Source organism: Sorex fumeus, unplaced genomic scaffold (assembly GCF_029834395.1).
Source record: "Sorex fumeus unplaced genomic scaffold, SorFum_2.1 ptg000036l, whole genome shotgun sequence".
Taxonomy (NCBI): Eukaryota; Metazoa; Chordata; class Mammalia; order Eulipotyphla; family Soricidae; genus Sorex; species Sorex fumeus.
In genome coordinates, this window is record NW_026606093.1 from 10,136,491 (window position 1) to 10,156,404 (window position 19,914).

The window sequence follows — 19,914 nt, forward strand, 5'->3', positions numbered from 1 at the left end:
CCCCGGGCCCGGGGGCCGCCGCGCCGGGAAGTTTGCGGCGGGGAGCGGGGCCGCGGGGGTGTCGGGCGCGAGCCGCGTCCCCCCACGGCCGGGCCGGGCTCTGCGTGCTGTCCCCCCACCCGCCCTCCCCGCGGCCCGGCCCTGCCCCCCCCCCACCAGTGCGCGGCGGCGGCGGCGCTGCAGGCGGGGGCGGCGGGCGGCGGAGCGCGCGGCCCGGCCCGGTGCGCGGACGGTGCGCAGTGGCCGGCGGGGCTGGGCCGGGGGACGCGCCGGCCGCTCCTCTCCAGCTCCCGGGGCCCGTGGATGGCGCAGCCGGCCGGGCCGCGAGCACACGCCGCCTCGGTGAGTACGGGCGGGGACGGGCTCCCCGGGACCGGGCCCCGTGGGCCGCGGCGATGATCGGCTGGTACCGGCGGGTACCGGTCCCCGCGCGCCGCGGGCGCGACTCCCGGGCGAGGGGCGGCGGGGACCCTCGCGGCGCGGCCCCCACCCCGGGGCGCCCTTGCCGAACCCCCACCCCCCACCCCGGGCGGACCCCGCGGGGCTGGGCAGGGCAGGCGGGGCGCACCCGAGCCCGCAGGGTGGGAGTCCCGGGGGAGGCGGGAGGGAGGGGGCGCGCGGACCCCCGGCTGCGGGGACAGCGACGTCCCCACCGCGGACCGGCTGGCCCCTCGCCTCCGACTGCAGCCCGGGGTCCGCGAGCTCCGTGAACAGGTTGCAGTTCCTGGGGGTTTCCTTAAAACAACCCCCCCCCCCCCCAAAAAAAAAAAAAACCCGCGAATTCACAAACCCATGCCGCCCACCAAGCAAAGGAACACAACCCAGAAAACTTGAGTGCTTGGCTGTTTGCTAAGTTCCCAGTGACTAAGTAAGGCTGTTTGTGGCTTCCTATTTTTGGAAATGCCACAGGCCCTCAAATGCGGCTGACCCATGGGGTAGTCGTGATACTGGGCCTTCAGGTTCTGTTCTACACAGGTGGTGTGTGTGTGTGTGTGTGTGTGTGTGTGTGTGTGTGTGTGTGTGTGTGTGTGTGAACAACACGTGTTTATCTCAGCATGTATGTGCGGCTGTCTTTCACAAACCCAAATGTTTTCTGAGTCAAAGTTGGTTGAGTCACTGTAAGTCCCCTCCCCACCCTAACCCAAGTATAAGTGAGATCTTATCTGAAATTAATTGGGCTGGAGGAAGCTTTAAACATTGTATTTGATCTTCTGAAAAAAGTTCTTTTAGTCTACTGAATATAAAAATATATATCTGTAAAAGCTTTTCGTGTTGTGCAAGTGTTGAGGTTTTTTGTCATGCATGCACCTTCTAACTACATCTCCTCCCAATTTTTGTCATTTAAAGGTTATTAAGGATTTTGACTCAGTTATTCCTCCCCACACCATCCCACCTCCATATGATTCTTGGGGTTAGAAAGCAGTACTTTTTAGTTTTAATTTGATTCTTGAAACTGCTCATCACTTACAAAATAATTTTAGATATGAATGATTTTATTTTATTCATTAATTTGACTTTGTGTTTAAAAAATGAGTGGTAGTGATCAGTTTTTATCATAAACAGTTATTACTGAAAAGGACTTCAGAACATTTTAAAGAAACTCATTGTAGTTATTTTTCAATTTTGTAACACTGAAAAACAAATATTTTCTCATTTCAGTTAAAAGTTGACTGGTATCTCTGTTAGGGGAACTCAAACCTTTGCTTTCAAGTTTTGTTTTCTGTTTCAAAAACTTGAATTTCTTATCCCAATGACTGAAGGATAAAACACAAAGGAAGAAAATTTAGGTATTGAAATAATCTGATGAAAAAGTCTAGGAAGTGATTTGTGGATGTGATCCTCTAAATCTTCTTGGCTACCACAAACACCATGTGGTGTCTATACAGAGACATTTATTGTAGTTTCAATGGTTGCCTTAAAAGATTTCTTTTTATTTAAAAGGCTGTGTGGTCCATTATATTGGACTAAAAATAAAAAAGTTCCAACTTTTATTATTATTGCTTTTTGTATTTTTTAAATGTATTGAGCACTTGCACTATGTAAAATGCTCTGTTTATCTCTTCTTGATTATCTTTCCATCCCCACAATACTTATTCCATCAAGATAATAGGTGAAGACACACCCTTAGTTTGGGATTTGTACAGGCAAATACATACTTTCCTTTTTCCAGTTTTATGCCTTATTTCTCTTACAGACCTGGATTCCATTATCCATAATCTGTTTTCTGTAGCAAGGAGTCTTCACTCTATTTTTCTTACTCAAGACTTCTCTGTTATCTATTCATCATCCAGCCATTGATTTCTTTTCATTTGTTCATCCAACAGCAAATATTTGAGTGCAAGTCGGTAGTTCTTGTACTTCCTTCCCATAGGAATTTTGTTCTGTCTTAGTTCAGGAAACACAGGAGAACTGAAGAGTATAGACTCAGGGCCACACAGAGTAGTTCTGTCTGCTTCTGCCAATTGGCAGCTGTGTAATTTTTGGCAAATTATAATTGTTCTGAATCTCCATTCCTTCACTGGAAAATCCTAAGGATTAATTGATGATCTCATTAAACGTGTTTCTCATGTTTCAACAAATAAAAACATCAACAATTTAAAAATGTTATGTTTGCACTTTCTGCTTCAGTAGTTTTCATCTCAAGAAGTGCACTACTCATTTCAGGAAATGGCACTAAGTCAAATCTATATCTAACCTACCAACAAATCTTGTTTCTTTCTTTTGTTTTTGGGCCTCAACTGGCAGTGCTCATAGGCCAATCCAGACTTTGCTCAGGGTTGCTTCCAGCAGTGCTTGGGAAGGAACCTGAGATTCCTACATGCCAATCGCGTGCTCCAGCACATTGCACCATCTCTCTGTCCCTTCGTTTTCAACCATCAGAGAGAGTAGTTTTTCTGCCATGTCAAACAGATCCTATCAATGTCTTGCTATCCCTAGGTGACATATCAACCTATATGATATAACTACGTTGAAAAGCATTGCGTAGGGTATGGCTTCAAGGTCTGATGATGCTGCTTCTCAGGATTCATCTCCTTTTGTGCTCCTCCCCCATCCCGTCCTTGCTTCCTTGATATTCCTTAAGTGAAATGACCATGCATCTAACACAGATCTTTGCAACGCTTTGTTCTTTCTGTTTAACTTCCTCTTTATCTTACGGTCTGCTTGTCTCCTTTCTTTCTTTCACATCTCTGTTCAAAAGCACCTTTCAGGGAGGCCTTATTTAAGATCCATCACTTCTAACAATTCCCATAATTAATATTTTGCTATGTGATTTTCTCCACCACCTTAAAACTTTTCAAAATACTATGTGTAATTTCAACTGTATAACTTGCACAGTGATTACAAGAATGTCAGTGTAGTTTATGTCTACATTGTTTCAGCAGCACACTCACCACCAGAGCTCCTAGTCCCCTCCACCAGGGTCCTGGGGACCCCTCCCATACCCCTACCCTCGCCTCAGGAAATCTCAACCTCTTTGGAAAACAACATGGACACTTCACAAAACAAATGAACAAACAAACAAACAAACACCCTATGAATTTCAGAGAGCAAATATAGCAGGTAAGGTGTTGACCTTGTGTGCAGCTGACGCAGGTTCAGTACTGTGTGGTCGCATCAGCTCAGCCAGGAATGATCTCAGTGCAGAGCCAGGAGAGCTCTGAGCATCACAGATGTGGTCCTAAGACCAAAACCTAAAACTAAGAATCAAGTTTCCATAAGGTCCCGTAGTTCTGCTTCTCAGCATCTACCGCATAGCCCCAAACCCACTATTTTGAAAAGATTCTGTGCTCTGTATTCACTATAGCACCATTCACTATAGTCAAGACCAGGAAAACCAAAGTCACCAAGAACAGACCACTGGATAAACTTATTGTGACATATTTGAACAATGGAATACTACTCTGTTATGATTTTATTTAATGAATTTTTGGGGAGGGGGCATACCCTATGGTGTTCAGGGCTTGGATCCAATTTTGATTTTTAAAATGTCAGTTTCTGTCAGTGAAACAGTAATATTCAAGATAGCAAGGGATCTGTTAGTATCCCTCATATTTCTGGCAAAAACAAGTAATCAGCAAAGATTGAATGATGACTAATATTATGGTATCATAATATTAATATGTTGTCATAATCGGTATTCACAATGCAATATGATATTCATAATATAATATGACTTACATAATATGAAAATATGGTATTATAATATTATGGGATTAGCAAATTTGGACTTCATTAATTTTTATATGTAATTTTGTACAAACAGCTTTCTGAGATTCAGTTTTAATATTTCAAGTATAACATTCATCCTTTACTTGTACAGTCATTTTGAAATCCTGTAACCCTGAAAATAGTACCCAAAACCACTTAGTAAATATAATATATAATTAATATTTTTAATGCTCACTTTGATGGGACTGGTCATTTGTCATTTGCATTTTGACAGTGATCTTTCAGGTTGAAAGTGGAAGGACCAGGTGCTCTATAAATGAAATCTTTAGTTTTCACTAAAGAGCTATGAGAAAAATAATTTTAAGAGCATTTTACTGGTGAACAAATGGAATCACAAAGATATCAGGGGCTTACCCAGCAGCACAGAGCTAATTAGTAGCAGAGCTAAGTAGAATTAACCATATTCTTTATATCACATTAGTCTGCTTTCTGAAAAACAAATATCTCTTATTTCCTTGATTATACTCTAATAGCATGCTTTTGTCCATTAGAAGCACTGAGTTAAAATCTTAATAAGTATAGGCTTTTGCCATTATTTATCTTCTAAGGGCTGGAGTGATAGCACAGCGGGTAGGGCGTTTGCCTTGCACGCGGTCAACCTGGGTTTGATTCCCAGCATCCAATATGGTTCCCTGAGCCCTGCCAGGAGTAACCCCTGTGCATCTCCAGGTGTGACCCAAAAAGCAAAAAAAAAAGTGCTATTAGTTGAAGAGAATTTTACATATATTATTATTATAAAACTACAACTAAAAAGCTAAAGAAAATAACTTTTAATTATATCTTGTACCAATGCAGATAAGAAATGTTTAAAACATAGCCACATGCTTCACATTGCCTACCAAACAATAAGGTACAGGAGGTCATTTCTTAAATTATTTTTCAAGAAATTGGATTAAGGTTTGAGGGGACGTATGGGAGTGAAGACACTAGCTTTCTAGCTTGCTGACCCCAGTGGGACTCCTGGCCTGCATGCCCGCTTCTCAGCACCAGCAGCAGCTCACTTGGAAGCACAAAGCCAGGGATAGCCCTGAACACTTCCCGGTGTGCTCTCACCACCAAGAAAAGGAAGAAATAGAAAAGAAAAAAAAATTGGATTCCAAGTGACTGAAATAAATTCTATACGCTTGTCAGTCGACAGCTATCCTTAATAAGAGCTAGGAAGACTAGTAGGTAAATTATTTGACATGCTCTATTTTCATCATTAAAATAATATTCTACCTTGAAAATAATCTGTTCATGTTACTTAGTTATTGATAAATGTTAAGACCTACATTAGCAGAACTGTGTTTTGTGTATGGTTTACTTGGCTGGTAGTAATGTCTTTTGTGTGTCATATGAGTTGATCAAAGACTCTTCTGTATAAATCTCCAACATTATTTTACTGTATGAATGAAGTACATTTCATCTTTGTTTTATTTGTCAATTTAAAAAAAAAATATTGCCTGATCGAGGGTGCTTGTTTTGAAAAATGAAATTCACACTACTAGAATCCTTGATTATTTTCATTTATTTGCAAAGACCTTAAAAAATAATGAGGTACACTGGTAAATCGTATTACTCAACAATTATTGGAGTATCCATATCGTCTTAGTCTAGGACCTGACCATCTTTTAAAACTGTTGAAATTGTCTCTAAATTAGTATTCACACTCTCATCATACCTTAGAACAATTGACCATTTTATAAACTGGCAGAGTAATCTTTCCAAAATTCTACTCAAATCACTTATATCACTCTCCTGCCCCGAACCACTGATTTATGATTATCTATTTAATATCATACAGAAAATTAATTTTTCTATAATTTTTTCTTTAATTTGCTTCAAACTACCCTTAACTTTCAAAAGTTGCCACCAAGCACTCTGTGTTATAGCCATTCAGAACTGATTTACACAGGTCCTGAAATATACCTTTAAAAATATTTTAGGGCCAGTAGTGCTCAGGGACTACTCCTGGGTCTTTGCTCAGGGAATCACTTCTGCTGGTGCTCAGGGAAAAGTGATCCCTGAGCATCCCTGGGGTGCTGGGGGGTGGAACCTCACACACTGTACTCTTGCCGGCTTCCTCACAGATGCTTTTACACTTATTTTCTGTGCCTCTGCTAGAAAATTCTTTCCAACTTGAGTTTCCTTACCTCTCTTCCATTTTAATTTTTACTTATATCCTCATTCAAAGCCTTTAGGACCAGGTTGAATACAGGCTTTCAGTAAACTATGTAGTATTCATAATGTTTAGTACAAATTATAATCCCTCTAGATTTGGAGATCATAACAAAAGCCTATGGAATATTAGGCAGTGTATAAAGTTTTGCTCGAAGTTTTGGGCTGGAGTGATAGCACAGCGGCAGGGCGTTCGCCTTACAAGCAGCCAACATGGCCGACCCGAGTTCGATTCCTCCGCCCCTCTCGGAGAGCCCGGCAAGCTACCGAGAGTATTCGATATGCCAGACACAGTAACAACAAAGTCTCCAATGGAGACGTTACTGGGCCCGCTCGAGCAAATCGACGATCAACGGGAGGGCCTTTACCTTTACCTTATAAAGTTTTATTCTGTGATTATTAACATAGCCTTCACTGTTATTATGTGAAATATAAGATTCTTTCAAGATATTGAAAATAGCATCTTCCTAGTAAGTCATTACCTGCAAGAGGGAATTAAATGGTGTATTAATTTAGTTTGCAGAGATGTACTGTTCTCTATAAGAGTAGCTGGAAAACCACAGAATGAACAATAGTCATTCATTGGAAAAGGACAATCAGTTGAATTCAGCTACTTCACTAAATACACAAAGAAGAAAAATAGCTGAGAAATAAGTTACATCATTCCAGTTGTTTTTGAACCAAAGTCAGTTTGAATAGTTCTTGTAGATTAGTTAATTCTAGATACTCTGTGACTATTTTACATCAGTCAACTTTATGGTCAATAATTTTGGGGGTAGCCACATCCAGTGTTGTTTGGGGTCATTCCCAGCAGTGCTCAAGGGACTATGCAGTTCTGGGGATTGAAAACTTGGGGCTCCCGTATAAAAATATGTAAGCCAGAACTTTAGTAAATCTTTTTGGAAAAATCTCCTCAACTAACAGTAACTTTCTAACAATATAAAAGGCAAAAGACTTTAGATTTTATAACTTTGTAGGGAGGCTATATGGCAGTGGTTTCAGGTTTTTACACCTGTAGACTGGTGAAAATAGAAATATTTTGTGTACTGCCATGGAAAAAATTTTGAAAAATTATAATAGTATATATTAATATTTATGACAGTATTTAAAATAGTACCACTTAATTATCCAGGCATACCCTATGATAACGGGTAGTACATTTCTGCAGATGGTAAGAATTACCTCCAGACGAACACTGTCCTCAGACCAGTGGCTAAAAACCACTGGCATATAATGTTGAAACCAGCTCATTTGGGTTTGAATCCCAGGTCTCTTATAGACTAGTTTTGTTGTTTTGTACAAGTCACTAAACTCTTAAGTCTCAGATTTATTTAACATTTATAAAAATAGGTGAAATAAGAATGTTTCCTTCTTTGGACCACTATGTAACTTAAGTGAAATGTTTCTAACACTCCCTATTATAGTGCCTGTTATGTAGTAAGTGCTCAATAAATGTTAGTCTTAGAAACACTGATAGAGGTTTGTCTCTTTTTGGAGTCATTTGACTTATTTAGTAGATATTTATTACTTGCCCACCATGAGCCCAGACTGTGCATAAGCCTTGGAACAGCCCCTTCCCTGAGGACCTTTATGATCCAGTGAGGGAGACGAACCCATAAACAGACCATTTTACTGTAATATGATGAGCTAAGGTAAAAGTACATTTATTTAAGTTGCAGAATGGAATTTAAGAAAATTGAAAGGGTTTTCAGACTATGCACGTTGTATTATAATCAATTAGAACAAGGTCAATCCTGGATTATTAATGATAGAGTCTCCTAATAATCAGATTCATCATAAATTCGCTTTACATGATCTACAGAGGTAAAAGCAGTTTTTGACATCCTGGACATTGTGTACCTATGGGACTAGGAAACAGGGCCAGGGTGACTAAGCAGAGTTTGGGTGATCTGTGTGAGAAGTTGGGAGCAGGGCTAAGCTTCTATTTTATACAGCGTGTTATAGAGGTTTGATATTGGGAGTTCCTAAAACATATAAATCCAGTTTTGGAATACAAAGTCACAGTGCATATCAGCACAAATACTTTGTACTTTCTTTAGCAGGAAGTTAAAAAAAGCAAATGATAAATAGCAGGATTCTGCTCATTCAGCTAGTATGTGAGTGACTGAATATTAGTGGGAATGACGAGTAAGCTATAAATATAGAAATATTTCATTGGAAGAAACATTTCCAGTTTTATGGTACACCCAAGGTTCCAAAGATGAGGAATTGATTCGGATTCAAGTGCTGGCTTTTCCGCTTCCTGAGTATGTGAGGTAAACAGAGAGCAAAGTACTCTGAATACTGCCCCCACTCCTAACATAGGGCTGATAGTGGCATTTATATAGCATCACCTTGGGAATTAAGATATGTACCAATACACTAATACAGGGTTGTTCCTCATTAAGATGGTTATCTCTCAGAACAATATAAACATTAGAATAAGACAACTATCTCTAACATTGTTTCAGTGTTATAATTTATTTTTGGCCTGTGATCATTGTTATTACCCATAAAACAAGATTTGACACAATGAAGACACAATGAAGCAAACGTGTCAACTTTTGGAAAACATTTATTGGAAAAGGGCCAATGCTGTATGCATTCTATCTTTTAAATGATGCTGCTCTGATTATTTATTGGTGGGGGGGATTTGGGAACAAGGACACCAGAATTCCTTATTGGTAAAGGAAGCCTCATTACTGATTTAGCCGTGGCTTAAAGGATAACTCTGTCCTGTTCGGATAGATATGTAGAACCATTTCTGCTTTAAGACTTTTTGGCCTTGAGATCATTTCTTTCTTTATTGAATCACTGCGAGATATACCCTTACAAAGCTGTCATACAGTATTCCAACACCCATCCGTCCACCAGCGTACATTTCCTATCACCAGTGTCCCCAGGTTCCCTCCCATCACTCCCACCCCTACCCCCTGCTTGCATCTTCGGATCATTTCTGCGTGCCATGTTATAGAGGAGGTTTCTGAACATTTTCCAAGATGTCATATAAAATTGGGTTCATACCTGGTCTTTTTCTGGCAGTATTGTGTATCGAATATTATGAAAATGCATGTTGTTCATTTTTGCCCCTCAGTGCTTTCTCTGTTCTTTTGTGTGAGAATCACACAGGTCTCTGTTGCTATATTGAATGATGGACCTCACATTAAGAAAATATCTTATGTGGGGCTGGAGTGATAGCACAGCGGGTAGGGCGTTTGCCTTGCACGCGGCCGACCCGGGTTCAATTCCCAGCATCCCATATGGTCCCCTGAGCACCTCCAGAGATAATTCCTGAGTGCAGAGCCAGGAGTGAGCCCTGTGCATAGCCGGGTGTAAACCCAAAAAGCTAAAAAAGAGAAATATCTTATGCTAGTTACCATGTCTAAGTGATATGTGCTGTGGCTTTGGAAAGCAGATATTTCAGAGTATTCATGAAGATCACAAGAGACTTGAATTTGCTTAGAAAGTTTATGAGTCCAAGGCATCTTGACTCTTTATTTTGCCCAATTTTATTGCCAGGCTTTTCTAAAACAGTTAAGACTAATCTTCATTAATTTAGATTGTGCATTTAATTGGCATTTATCAGTCCTGCATATTGGATTAGGAATTCACAGCCTTGGGGCATATTCTCAGATCTGTGGGATTGGAGTTGTTTCAGGCTTGTGGCTTGATTTTTGTATTTTCAGTCATTAGTAAAAATAATACCATTTATCAATAACTACTTTTTCCCCAGTGCCTAGTGAAGGATTTTTTCACTTAATCTATTTTTTCTGAACTATTGAAGTATACATCACAGAGTTAATATATTTGTCTGTAGAGAAGAATGTGTTTTCGAGAGGCATTGACGGAATGACTTCCTGTATCTAGGCCTTGAGTTGGCCTTTTCAGACAGGGAAAATGAATGTATGGAATTGATCTGACTGCCTATAAGACACGGCAATCATGTTCTGGGGTCAGACGTTAGAGACTCTGGTCAGAACTCTCTGTTCAGTGATCTGTATGAACCTCAGATCTCCTCTGTCAGTTGAAGGATGGGAATGATAATGACCACATGCGAAGTGATGTTATGACCTGCATGTTACAATAGGTGCTGGCATGTGACAAAGAACATGGACATCAAGTGTAAGGGTCTCTCTTTTATCACTGTTCTGAGTAAACCAAGAAAGAATAAAAAGGAATTAGAATTTACAGTAAAATACTTTATACCAGATTAAATGAGGTTTATGTTTTTTTTTTTTTTTTTGAGCAGCAAATATAAATACCAGAAACTGAGTTAGACTTTTTCACTCAGTCAACAGTGTTGGTGTACTCCCTAGGCAGACTTGTGCTCTTTTGGGTCAGGCTGGTTCCCAGAGGGAAGAGGGGAGCTGAGCAACACATTGAAAGTGGATCTTAGGCATCAACAGTTAAGAAAGTTTCTGTCCTAACAGAGGGCTAGGACACATTCTTACTTGCATGTTGCATACTTTGCATTGCCTCTGTGACTTTTTCATATACATCTACTGAGTTTCCTCATCTTCTAGACCTGGGGGAAAATCCTATATTCCTCCAATCTCAATCCTAGGTATGTGAATTCTTTTGTCACTGCCTATAGGCTGTTATCCTATTCCGAGGTGAAACTGATCTATCATAGAGAACTATTACACAAAATTTATTCTGTGTTGAATTTTTTAGACAGCTGTACTATGAATATTTGGAGGAAGGGGTTGGGCCACTCTCAGATGTGCTCAGAGTGTACTCCTGTGTCTGTATAGGAATCACCCTTAACGATGCTTTGGGACCATATGTAGTGCTAGGGATTGAACCCAGGTCCACTGCATGCAAGACAAGTGTCTCATCCACTCTGCTATCTCTCTAGTCCTAGATCATGAACATTTTAGTAAATGTTTATATGCAAACATATTTGCCATTGTGTATAAAAGATCTGAAAGTGTGTTCATGAAAATATTAAGGGGTATTAACTGATTTGGAAAGAGGGATATTTGACTTTTTAAAATATGTGCTTAGGGGCCAGAGTGATAGCACAGTGGGGAGGGCGTTTGCTTTTCGTGTGGCTGACCTGAGCTCAGTCCCCAGCATCCAATATGGTCCCTTGAGCACCACCAGTAGTAATTCCTGAGTGCAGTGCCAGGAGTAACTCCTGAGCATCACAGGGTGTGACCCAAAGAGAAAAACATAAAATATGTGCTTAGTTTACCACTGGGTTGCTTTGATTTTTAAGTAATTGTTATGATTGTAACATGAAGGTATTCTAAAGGAGAAGCACATTACTATTATTATTTTTTTGTTCTGCATTTTCTCTCAAGATATCATCTTTACATATTTCATTCATCACCTCAAATCTTTTCTTTTCTCCTACCTTTTATTCCTATTTCCTACATCCCAAACTATTGGAGTTATATTAATAATATAGAAGGGATAATATTACATTCCCTCAATTTCAGATTTGTCTGAGACTTTAAGTAAACATAGAGGTGATCTCTGTTTCCTCTAAATCTTTGTACTTTTTCTTGTTACAGGTAAACACTGGAATTAAAGTTTTGAAGGATGGGTAAAGGCTTCCGCTATTATTTCCAGCATCCCTGGTCTCGATTGATCGTGGCTTACTTGGTGATCTTCTTTAACTTCTTAATATTTGCGGAGGACCCGGTTTCTCATAGCCAAACAGAAGCCAATGTTATTGTTGTTGGAAACTGTATATCATTTGTAACAAATAAATACCCTAGAGAAGTTGCCTGGAGGATTCTCAAGGTGCTTCTATGGCTACTTGCCATTCTCTTAGGACTGGTAGCTGGCAAATTTCTGTTCCATCAGCGTTTGTTTGGTAAGTGCTCATGAAATGTAACGTCGATAATTATTTAATTTCTATTCTCTAGGATAGAGCTTTATTATTTCTAAATGCCAATTTAAGATGCGTTTTAATTTGACCTCCAGTCTTAATTTGTTGTACAGGTTTACATCTCTGCTCTTGAACTATTCTTTAATTGAGTATCTTTCTATGGGATTAGCATAAAATTTGTTTAAAATGGCTTTAAACCTAATATAAATATGTTATGTAAATAAGATGTGAAAATTGCTCTTTTGCTGTAAGTAGTGCCTAAGTCTGGTATCATAGAGAGCTGATAAATCAAAAGAGGATACCTTCATAGCACACATTTTCATTTAAAGTAAATTAGTCATTGTTTAGATGTTTGCACATATTATTTACTTGGGGACTTAGAATAGGAACTCAATCATTTTACCTTCATTGCCCCCCTCCCTCATTAAAGAAATCATGTTGTCTTTCCACCACAGATAAATCTATTAGGAAAGAGTCTCTTGGGAGTAAACTGCAGAAAAGGGGATTTCATTAGTTCAAGTTAGAAAGGTAATTTATTATAAGGCAATAAGAATATATCACAGAAATCAGGGATATATGCTATTATGATAATAAATGAAATAAATGGAATAAGGAGCTGAAATTCTATCCAGATTTCTGTTTTGGAGGGGAGGTTTGGGCTATGCACAGAGCTCACTCCTGGCTGTGTTCAGGGTTCACTCCTGGCACAGAGTAACATATGCGGTGCTGGGGATTGAACATGGCAGGTTGTGGGAAAGGCAAATATCTTAATTTCTGTAGTATCTTCCAAGCTTCACTGTCACTGTCACTGTCCTCCCGCTGTTCATCGATTTGCTCGAGCGGGCCCAGTAACGTCTCCATTGGAGACTTTGTTGTTACTGTGTTTAGCATATCAAATACGTCACGAGTAGCTTGCCAGGCTCTGCCATACGGGCAAGATACACTAGTCAGACTTATTTATTTGACTTCTCTATCATAGCAGCTTTGTTCATACTGATATCAGTTTATATATACTCAGAATCTGACAAACTCTCAGGAAGTTAGTGAAGTTGATTCTGGATTGTGTGTGGTTTCAACTTTTGTTCTGGATATAGGTGACATTTATCTCCCAAAGTGATCCCTTATTGTGTATGCCAGCCACTATTCTAAGTAGTGAATCAAAAACTCCTTGTAAAAATTTATATCCCACAACCGTGAAAAAGATGCAAACACTCAAAGAAGTAATAAGTGCTTTGGGGAAAAGATGAGTTTTTAATACTGCTGGGCCAATTTGAAAGAGACCTTATTAATGAAACGATAGATTTAGCATTAAGAAAATAATAGGTGACTTACTCTGGGTATTTGTAGTTGGAAAGTTTGGTTAGAAATAGATTGCTAGGAAGAATGAATTCACTTAAGTATGTGTACTATTATATATTTGAATGACACCATTGACTCAAGTTTGAACTGTTGAATTATTTTCTCTGTAATGAAGTTGCCTAAAACAATTTGAGAGCGATTCATCTGTATGATGACTGCTCAAGTTTGCTATATTGGAAATAAAGGATGGAAGGAGGGTTTTAATAAGAGTTAATTATTGGATTATAGGGGATTTTGTTTGGATATGAGAAGGAGGTAAGGAAACTTATTACTTGAAATGAATGGACTAGGGCCTGAAGATTTGGATAGGAGTAAATGGGTGAAATGGGCATAAGAGCAGGGAAACAACAAATGACTATGGTTATTTACCTGTTGTAAAAAAAGGTGTAGCTATCTGGGGCTGAGCAACAGTACAGTGGGTAGGGTGCTTGCTTTGCGCTTTGGGCTCAATCCCTGGCACTTCATATGGTCTCTGGAACACAACCAGCAATCATCTCTGAGCACAGTGCCAGAAGTAACTCTTGAGCATCACTGGATGTGATCTTCTTCTCCTGCCCCCTCCAAAAACATAGAATAAAATAAGTATAGCCATTTCTTTTAGCATGCGTTTCAGGATGTGGTCGTTACAGAGTGGGGTCTCAAGTGGAGAGAGACAGAGGTTATTGACATAGAAGGTATCTGGGAAATGGATATTTTGGGACCATTCATCAAACATTGAACAAACATGATTTTGTGGTGTCTTTTTTATTATTAAGTTATATATATATATATATATAAATGTGGCTTATTTTTATTTATTTTGGGCTCTTGGCCATACCCAGCAGTACTCAATACTTACTCCTGGCTCTGTGTTCAAGGATAACTCCTGGTGGTGCTGAGGGAAATATGAGCTGCCTGGGATTCAGCTGGGTCAGGCATATGCAAGACAATCACCTTAACTCATACTATCTCTCCAACCCCCATGTTTTACATTATTTTATTTTGGGGGCCACACCTGGAAGTACTCAGGGATTACTCCTAACTCTGAGCTCAGAGAAAATCACAGGCAGTGTTTGGGAGACTATAAGTGGTTTATTGAATACAAGTTATTTAAAAATGATGCAAAGCCATGCCTATTTTCTTTTCTTTTTTTTTTCTTGCAGTAGAGTCTCTGGTGATAAATATAGTTAGCTTCATCTCTTTTCCTTGTCAGTTTCCTTATTATTCTTACTTAAAATCTTAGGTAATTACTTAAGATTTACTGAAGTATTCTTAAAGTCTATGAAATTATATGAAATATCAGAAAAGAATTAATAAACCTCTAAATCTTGGTAATAAGTGCACAAGATAACTGTACTCTTGATTAAACTATTTAATTAATTTTAATCTAATCATGGTCAATATTTTTTCCCTTTGTTTCTGGATCTCTTCATAATTGACTCCTTGTAGTTCTCCCCTCCTTCAATACATTCTGGATTTTTCCACTAGAATATTTCATTGTGACAAATTCCTGTTACTGATATCAGTCATAAAGAGATCATAAGTCTCTTTATGATCATAGAGTTCAGTCTAAACAAATATACAAGTTAGTCAGTATGAGCAGAGAGATTTTTAAAAAATTAAGAAAAATCTGAGTAGGCCTATGAAATATGCTTTTTTGTTGTTGTTTTGTTTTGGGGCCACACCCAGTGGTGTTCTGGGCCTACTCCTGACTTTACACTCAGGGATCACTCATAGTAGGCTTTGGGAGACCATGTGGAGTATCTGAATTCAAACCATGGTTGGATACATACAGGAAAAGTTCCTTACCTGTTGTACTATTGCACTAATTCCTATTAAAGTACTTTCTGTCAAAAAAGAGAATGTTGACTCTTATAAGATAGCACTGTAGCACTGTCGTCCCATTGTTCATTTATTTCCTTGTGCGGGCACCAGTAACATCTCCATTGTGAGATTTGTTATTGTGTTTGGCATATTGAATATGCCATGTGGAGCTTGCCAGGCTCAGCTGTGTGGGTGGGATACTCTTGGTAGCTTGCTGGGCTCTCCGAGAGGGATGGAGGAATTGAACCCGGGTCGGCCACATGCAAGGCAAACGCTGTACCTGCTGTGCTATCGCTCCAGTCCATGTTATAAGATAAAATATTATAAATAATTCTCAAATATCTGATATTAATGAGTAAAATAATTTAATAAAATTTTCTAAAGTATAAGAAAGTCACCTGAAAATATGTTGAAAGTACATCCAATCTAAACACATTAGGAACACAAGCTGCAGAGATGTCTCCAGATGCTCTGCCAGGCTGAACCTTGTTTCCGGGGCCCCCGGAGAGGGGCAGGTGAGCCCAGCACCAGCCCTAATACAACCCCAGCAGCCCAAAACCTCCCGAACTCATTTGCCACCATGCTCACATGTGGGACTCCACGAGCTCAGGACGAGCCCCTCACGCATGAAAATGAATCTGCTGAAAAACTCAGGTATGTGGCTTTTGTGACCAAAATCTGCAAGATCCCTCAGAGTTGGGAATGAGTGACCTCCCCCACATTTTTCTGTAGTTCTGGAGCCTGGCGGTCACACCCAGGAACTGCTTCTGGCTCTATATAACCTCATTAATGGCCATGATCCAGAGACTCAAACATAAATCTCAGAAGAGCCAAAGGCTGCAGAGATGCTCTTGTGTCCCAGTGATTTCCAGTTGCACGTACATTCCTCCATCTTCCTTTTTTGATGTGCTGCTTTTATGTTCTGTCTGTCTTTGGCTCTTGTCATTTTGAGTACAATGTTCCTCTGAGGTTTTCTCTTTGGGTCTATTTTGCTGGTTTCCTTCCAGCTTCTTGGATCTAGGTACCTGCATTCCTCAGCTATGAGAAATTCTTATCTGTGATTTCTTTAACTGGTAGTTCATAAAATTTGCCTTTCTGTTCCTTGAGACTGATGGCTCTTAAACTGTTCTTAAACTCATTCCATTTCTTTTCAGATTCCCTCAACCCCATCTTATGTTGTTCCCCCCTTACCTTTATTTAAACACCATGGTTTGCAAAGTTGCTCATCATGCAGTTGTTTCAGGCACTCAGTGTTTCAACAGTGTGACCTGCCCTCCATCATTGCCCCCAGTTTCCCGCCAACCCTTAATGCTCCTTATCAGGTACAAAATAAATTTATGTTGTTTGTTACAACAAAATAGTAAGTGGAATTAGGGGCAGGATCAATGACACATAACCCTTCCTGGAATCAGCACATGGGACTCTGAACACCTAGTTATTAGCAACAGATCTGATCAAAATAGCTTTGCCAGGGAATGAAGAAAGCATTATCCAGCTATTCTTTTTTCTCCATGATAATAATATCACTCAATGTCAACACCTAAGTATACCAATCAACAGATAGAGTTGCAGGGTGCATTAGAAAACTGAAACCAACCTTCTGTTACCTACAAGAAACACATAGTCAGGGTAAATACACAGTTAAAGTCAAATATTGGAAGACAATATTTCAAACAAGCAGACCACCTCAGAAAAGACTGGGTTGCCAATCTTATGTCATACACCATAGATGTCAAGCTTAAATTGATATAAAAGACAGAGATAGTCATTTCATAATGATTATGGGAAGGCCTCACACTCCTATACATTTATGCACCTAATATTTAAAACAACTGCTAAAGTACCACTTTTGGGAATATATCCCCGGGGTACAAAAAAGCACAGTAGAAATGACACCTGCACCTGTATGTTCATTGCAGCACTGTTCACAATAGCCAGAGTCTGGAAACAACTCGAGTACCCAAGAACAGAAAATTGGTTAAAGAAACTTTGGTACATCATACAATGGCATACTATGCAACTGTTAGAAAATAAATCATTAAATTTGCTTATAAGTGGATAGACATAGAGAGTATCATGCTAAGTGAAATGAATCAGAAAGAAAGGGATAAACATAAAATGATTGCACTTATTTGTGGAATATAAAATAACATAATATGAGACAGTAGAGACAATGATCAGGAGGATTGCTCCATGGTAGGTAGCCTGCCTCATGAGCTGGAGGAGAAGAAAGTTGGAATAGAGAAAGGATCACTAAGTCAATGATGATTGGAGGAATCGCTCAGAATGGGAGATATGTGCTGAAAGTAGATAAAGGACCAAACATGATGGCCTCTCGGTATCTGTATTGCAAATCATAATGCCCAAAAGTGGAGAGAGAAAGTAAGAGACAAATAGTCTGACACAGAGGCAGGGGGAGGGATGGAATGGGAAAGGGGATACTGGGAACATTGGGGGTGGAAAATGTAAACTGGTGGAGGGATGGGTGTTCAATCATTGTATGACTGAAACTCAGCTTTGTAACTATATCTCAAGGTGATTCAATAAAAAAAGAATAAACTGGGAAAATGAACAAACAACTGCTAATAGACTTTAAGAAAGACATTGATAGCAGAACAACAATAGTTGGAGACTTCAGCACTACTCTGTCACCTCTGAATAAAGAAACCAGATGAAAACTCAATAAGGAAACACTATTATTGAAGGAAGAAATGGATGAGAGACTTAGCATATGTATTTTCTATATGCTTGTACATATTTTATTTCCCCCAAATAAAATATACATTCTTTTCCAATGCAAATGGGACATTTTATGAGACAGACCACATACTGGGCCACAAACTATATCTCCATTAAATCAAGAGGATAAGAAATATCAACTATCTTCTAAGATCATGATGCACTGATAATGGAAGTTAATTATAAAAATAAATGGGAAAAAACTTGAACAGCTGGAAATTAAACAGCTCACTGCTGACCAACCAATGGGTCGATGAGGAAATCAAATTATTCCTGCAAGCAAATGAGAATGAGTATATGAGTTACCAGAACTTGTGGGATACAGTAAAGATGTGTTAAGAGGAAAGTTCAAAGCAATGCCAGCCTTCATCAGGAAGGAACAAAGGGCTCACATAAATAATCTTACCACACAGCTTAGGAAACTGGAAGACCAATAAAAAAAAAAAAAAGAAAAAAACCCAGGCAGAATGAAGGACACAAACTTAGAGCAGAAATAAATAAATTCAAATTTACAAAAACCAAAAAGATTAATGAAACCAAGAGCTAGTTCTTTGAAAAAAATAAACAAGATTGACAAACTGCTAGCAAAACAGAGAGAGAAAACCCTAATAAATTGAATTAGGAATGAAATAAGAGATAATCACAACATATACCACAGATATTCAAAGAATTGCCAAGTATTACTTTGAAAATCTTTATGCCATGATGATAAAACCTAGATAAAAATGGTAAATATTTTGACTCCTATAACCTCACAAGGTTTGACCAAGAAGATAAGGAAGACACGAACAGACTAGGAAATTGAAATGGTAACAAAAATCCTCCCCAAAACAAAATTCCATGCCCACATGGGTTCACAGTGAGTTCTTCCATACCTTTAAAATAGACCTGCTTCCAGTCTTTTTCAAGTTTTCAGGAAGTCAAAGAAACAGAAACCATCACAAACAGCTTCTCTGAGGAAACATTACCCTGATATCAAAATCAGTCAGAAATATCACACATACAAAAAGGAAAGCTACAGAACTTTATCTCTTATGAATGTAGATTCAAAGACACTCAACAAAATACCAGCAAATCAAATCCAATGTACACATCAAAAAAGATCATACACTATGACCATTAGAGATTTATCCTGGGGCTGCTAGAACAGTTAAACTTAGCAAGTTAATCAATGTAATACAACATATCAATACAAGAAAGAAAAAATAATATCAATAGATGCAGATAAAGATTTTGACAAGATCTGGCATCCATTTATGGTTAAACTCTCAATAAAATAGGAGTTGAAGGAACCTTCCACAGTGTAGTCAAAGCCAATTACCACAACTCCACATCAAACACTATACTCAATGGTGAAAACCTGAAAACCTTTCTTCTAAGATCAGGAATCAGACAAGGATGCCCACACTCCCCACTACTATTCAATATAGTATTAGAAGTCCTTGCTATATCAATTAAGCAAGAAAATATATTAAGGGCACCCAGAGAGAAAAATAATATATGCATAAGGATAACAAAGCATGTGAAAAATACTTTTTCATCACTAATTATTAGGGAAATGTAAATCATAACAGTGAGATACCACTTCACACCAGAGAGACTGACACACATCAAGAAGAACAAAAAGAACCTGTCTTGGCTTGGTTGTAAAGAAAATAAGAGACCCTCATTTGCTGCCGGTGGGAATGTCACCTGGTACAGCTTTACTGGAAAACAATATGGACACTCCTCAAAAAAACTAGGAATTGAGCTCCCATATGTCCCAGCAGTTCCACTCATTGGAATAT

General features: G+C 39.1%; 1 protein-coding gene across 1 annotated transcript in view; it reads left to right on the plus strand.

The window, feature by feature from the left end:
* Window positions 1-299: 299 nt before the first annotated feature.
* The window catches only part of TMEM117 (transmembrane protein 117), a 497,557-nt gene continuing 477,942 nt past the window's right edge, over window positions 300-19,914 (plus strand). The window contains exons 1-2 of the mRNA XM_056117749.1: window positions 300-342; window positions 11,907-12,211. Coding sequence (XP_055973724.1) covers window positions 11,935-12,211 — 277 coding nt within the window. The 5' untranslated portion in view covers window positions 300-342; window positions 11,907-11,934. The remainder of the gene's footprint in view (window positions 343-11,906; window positions 12,212-19,914) is intronic.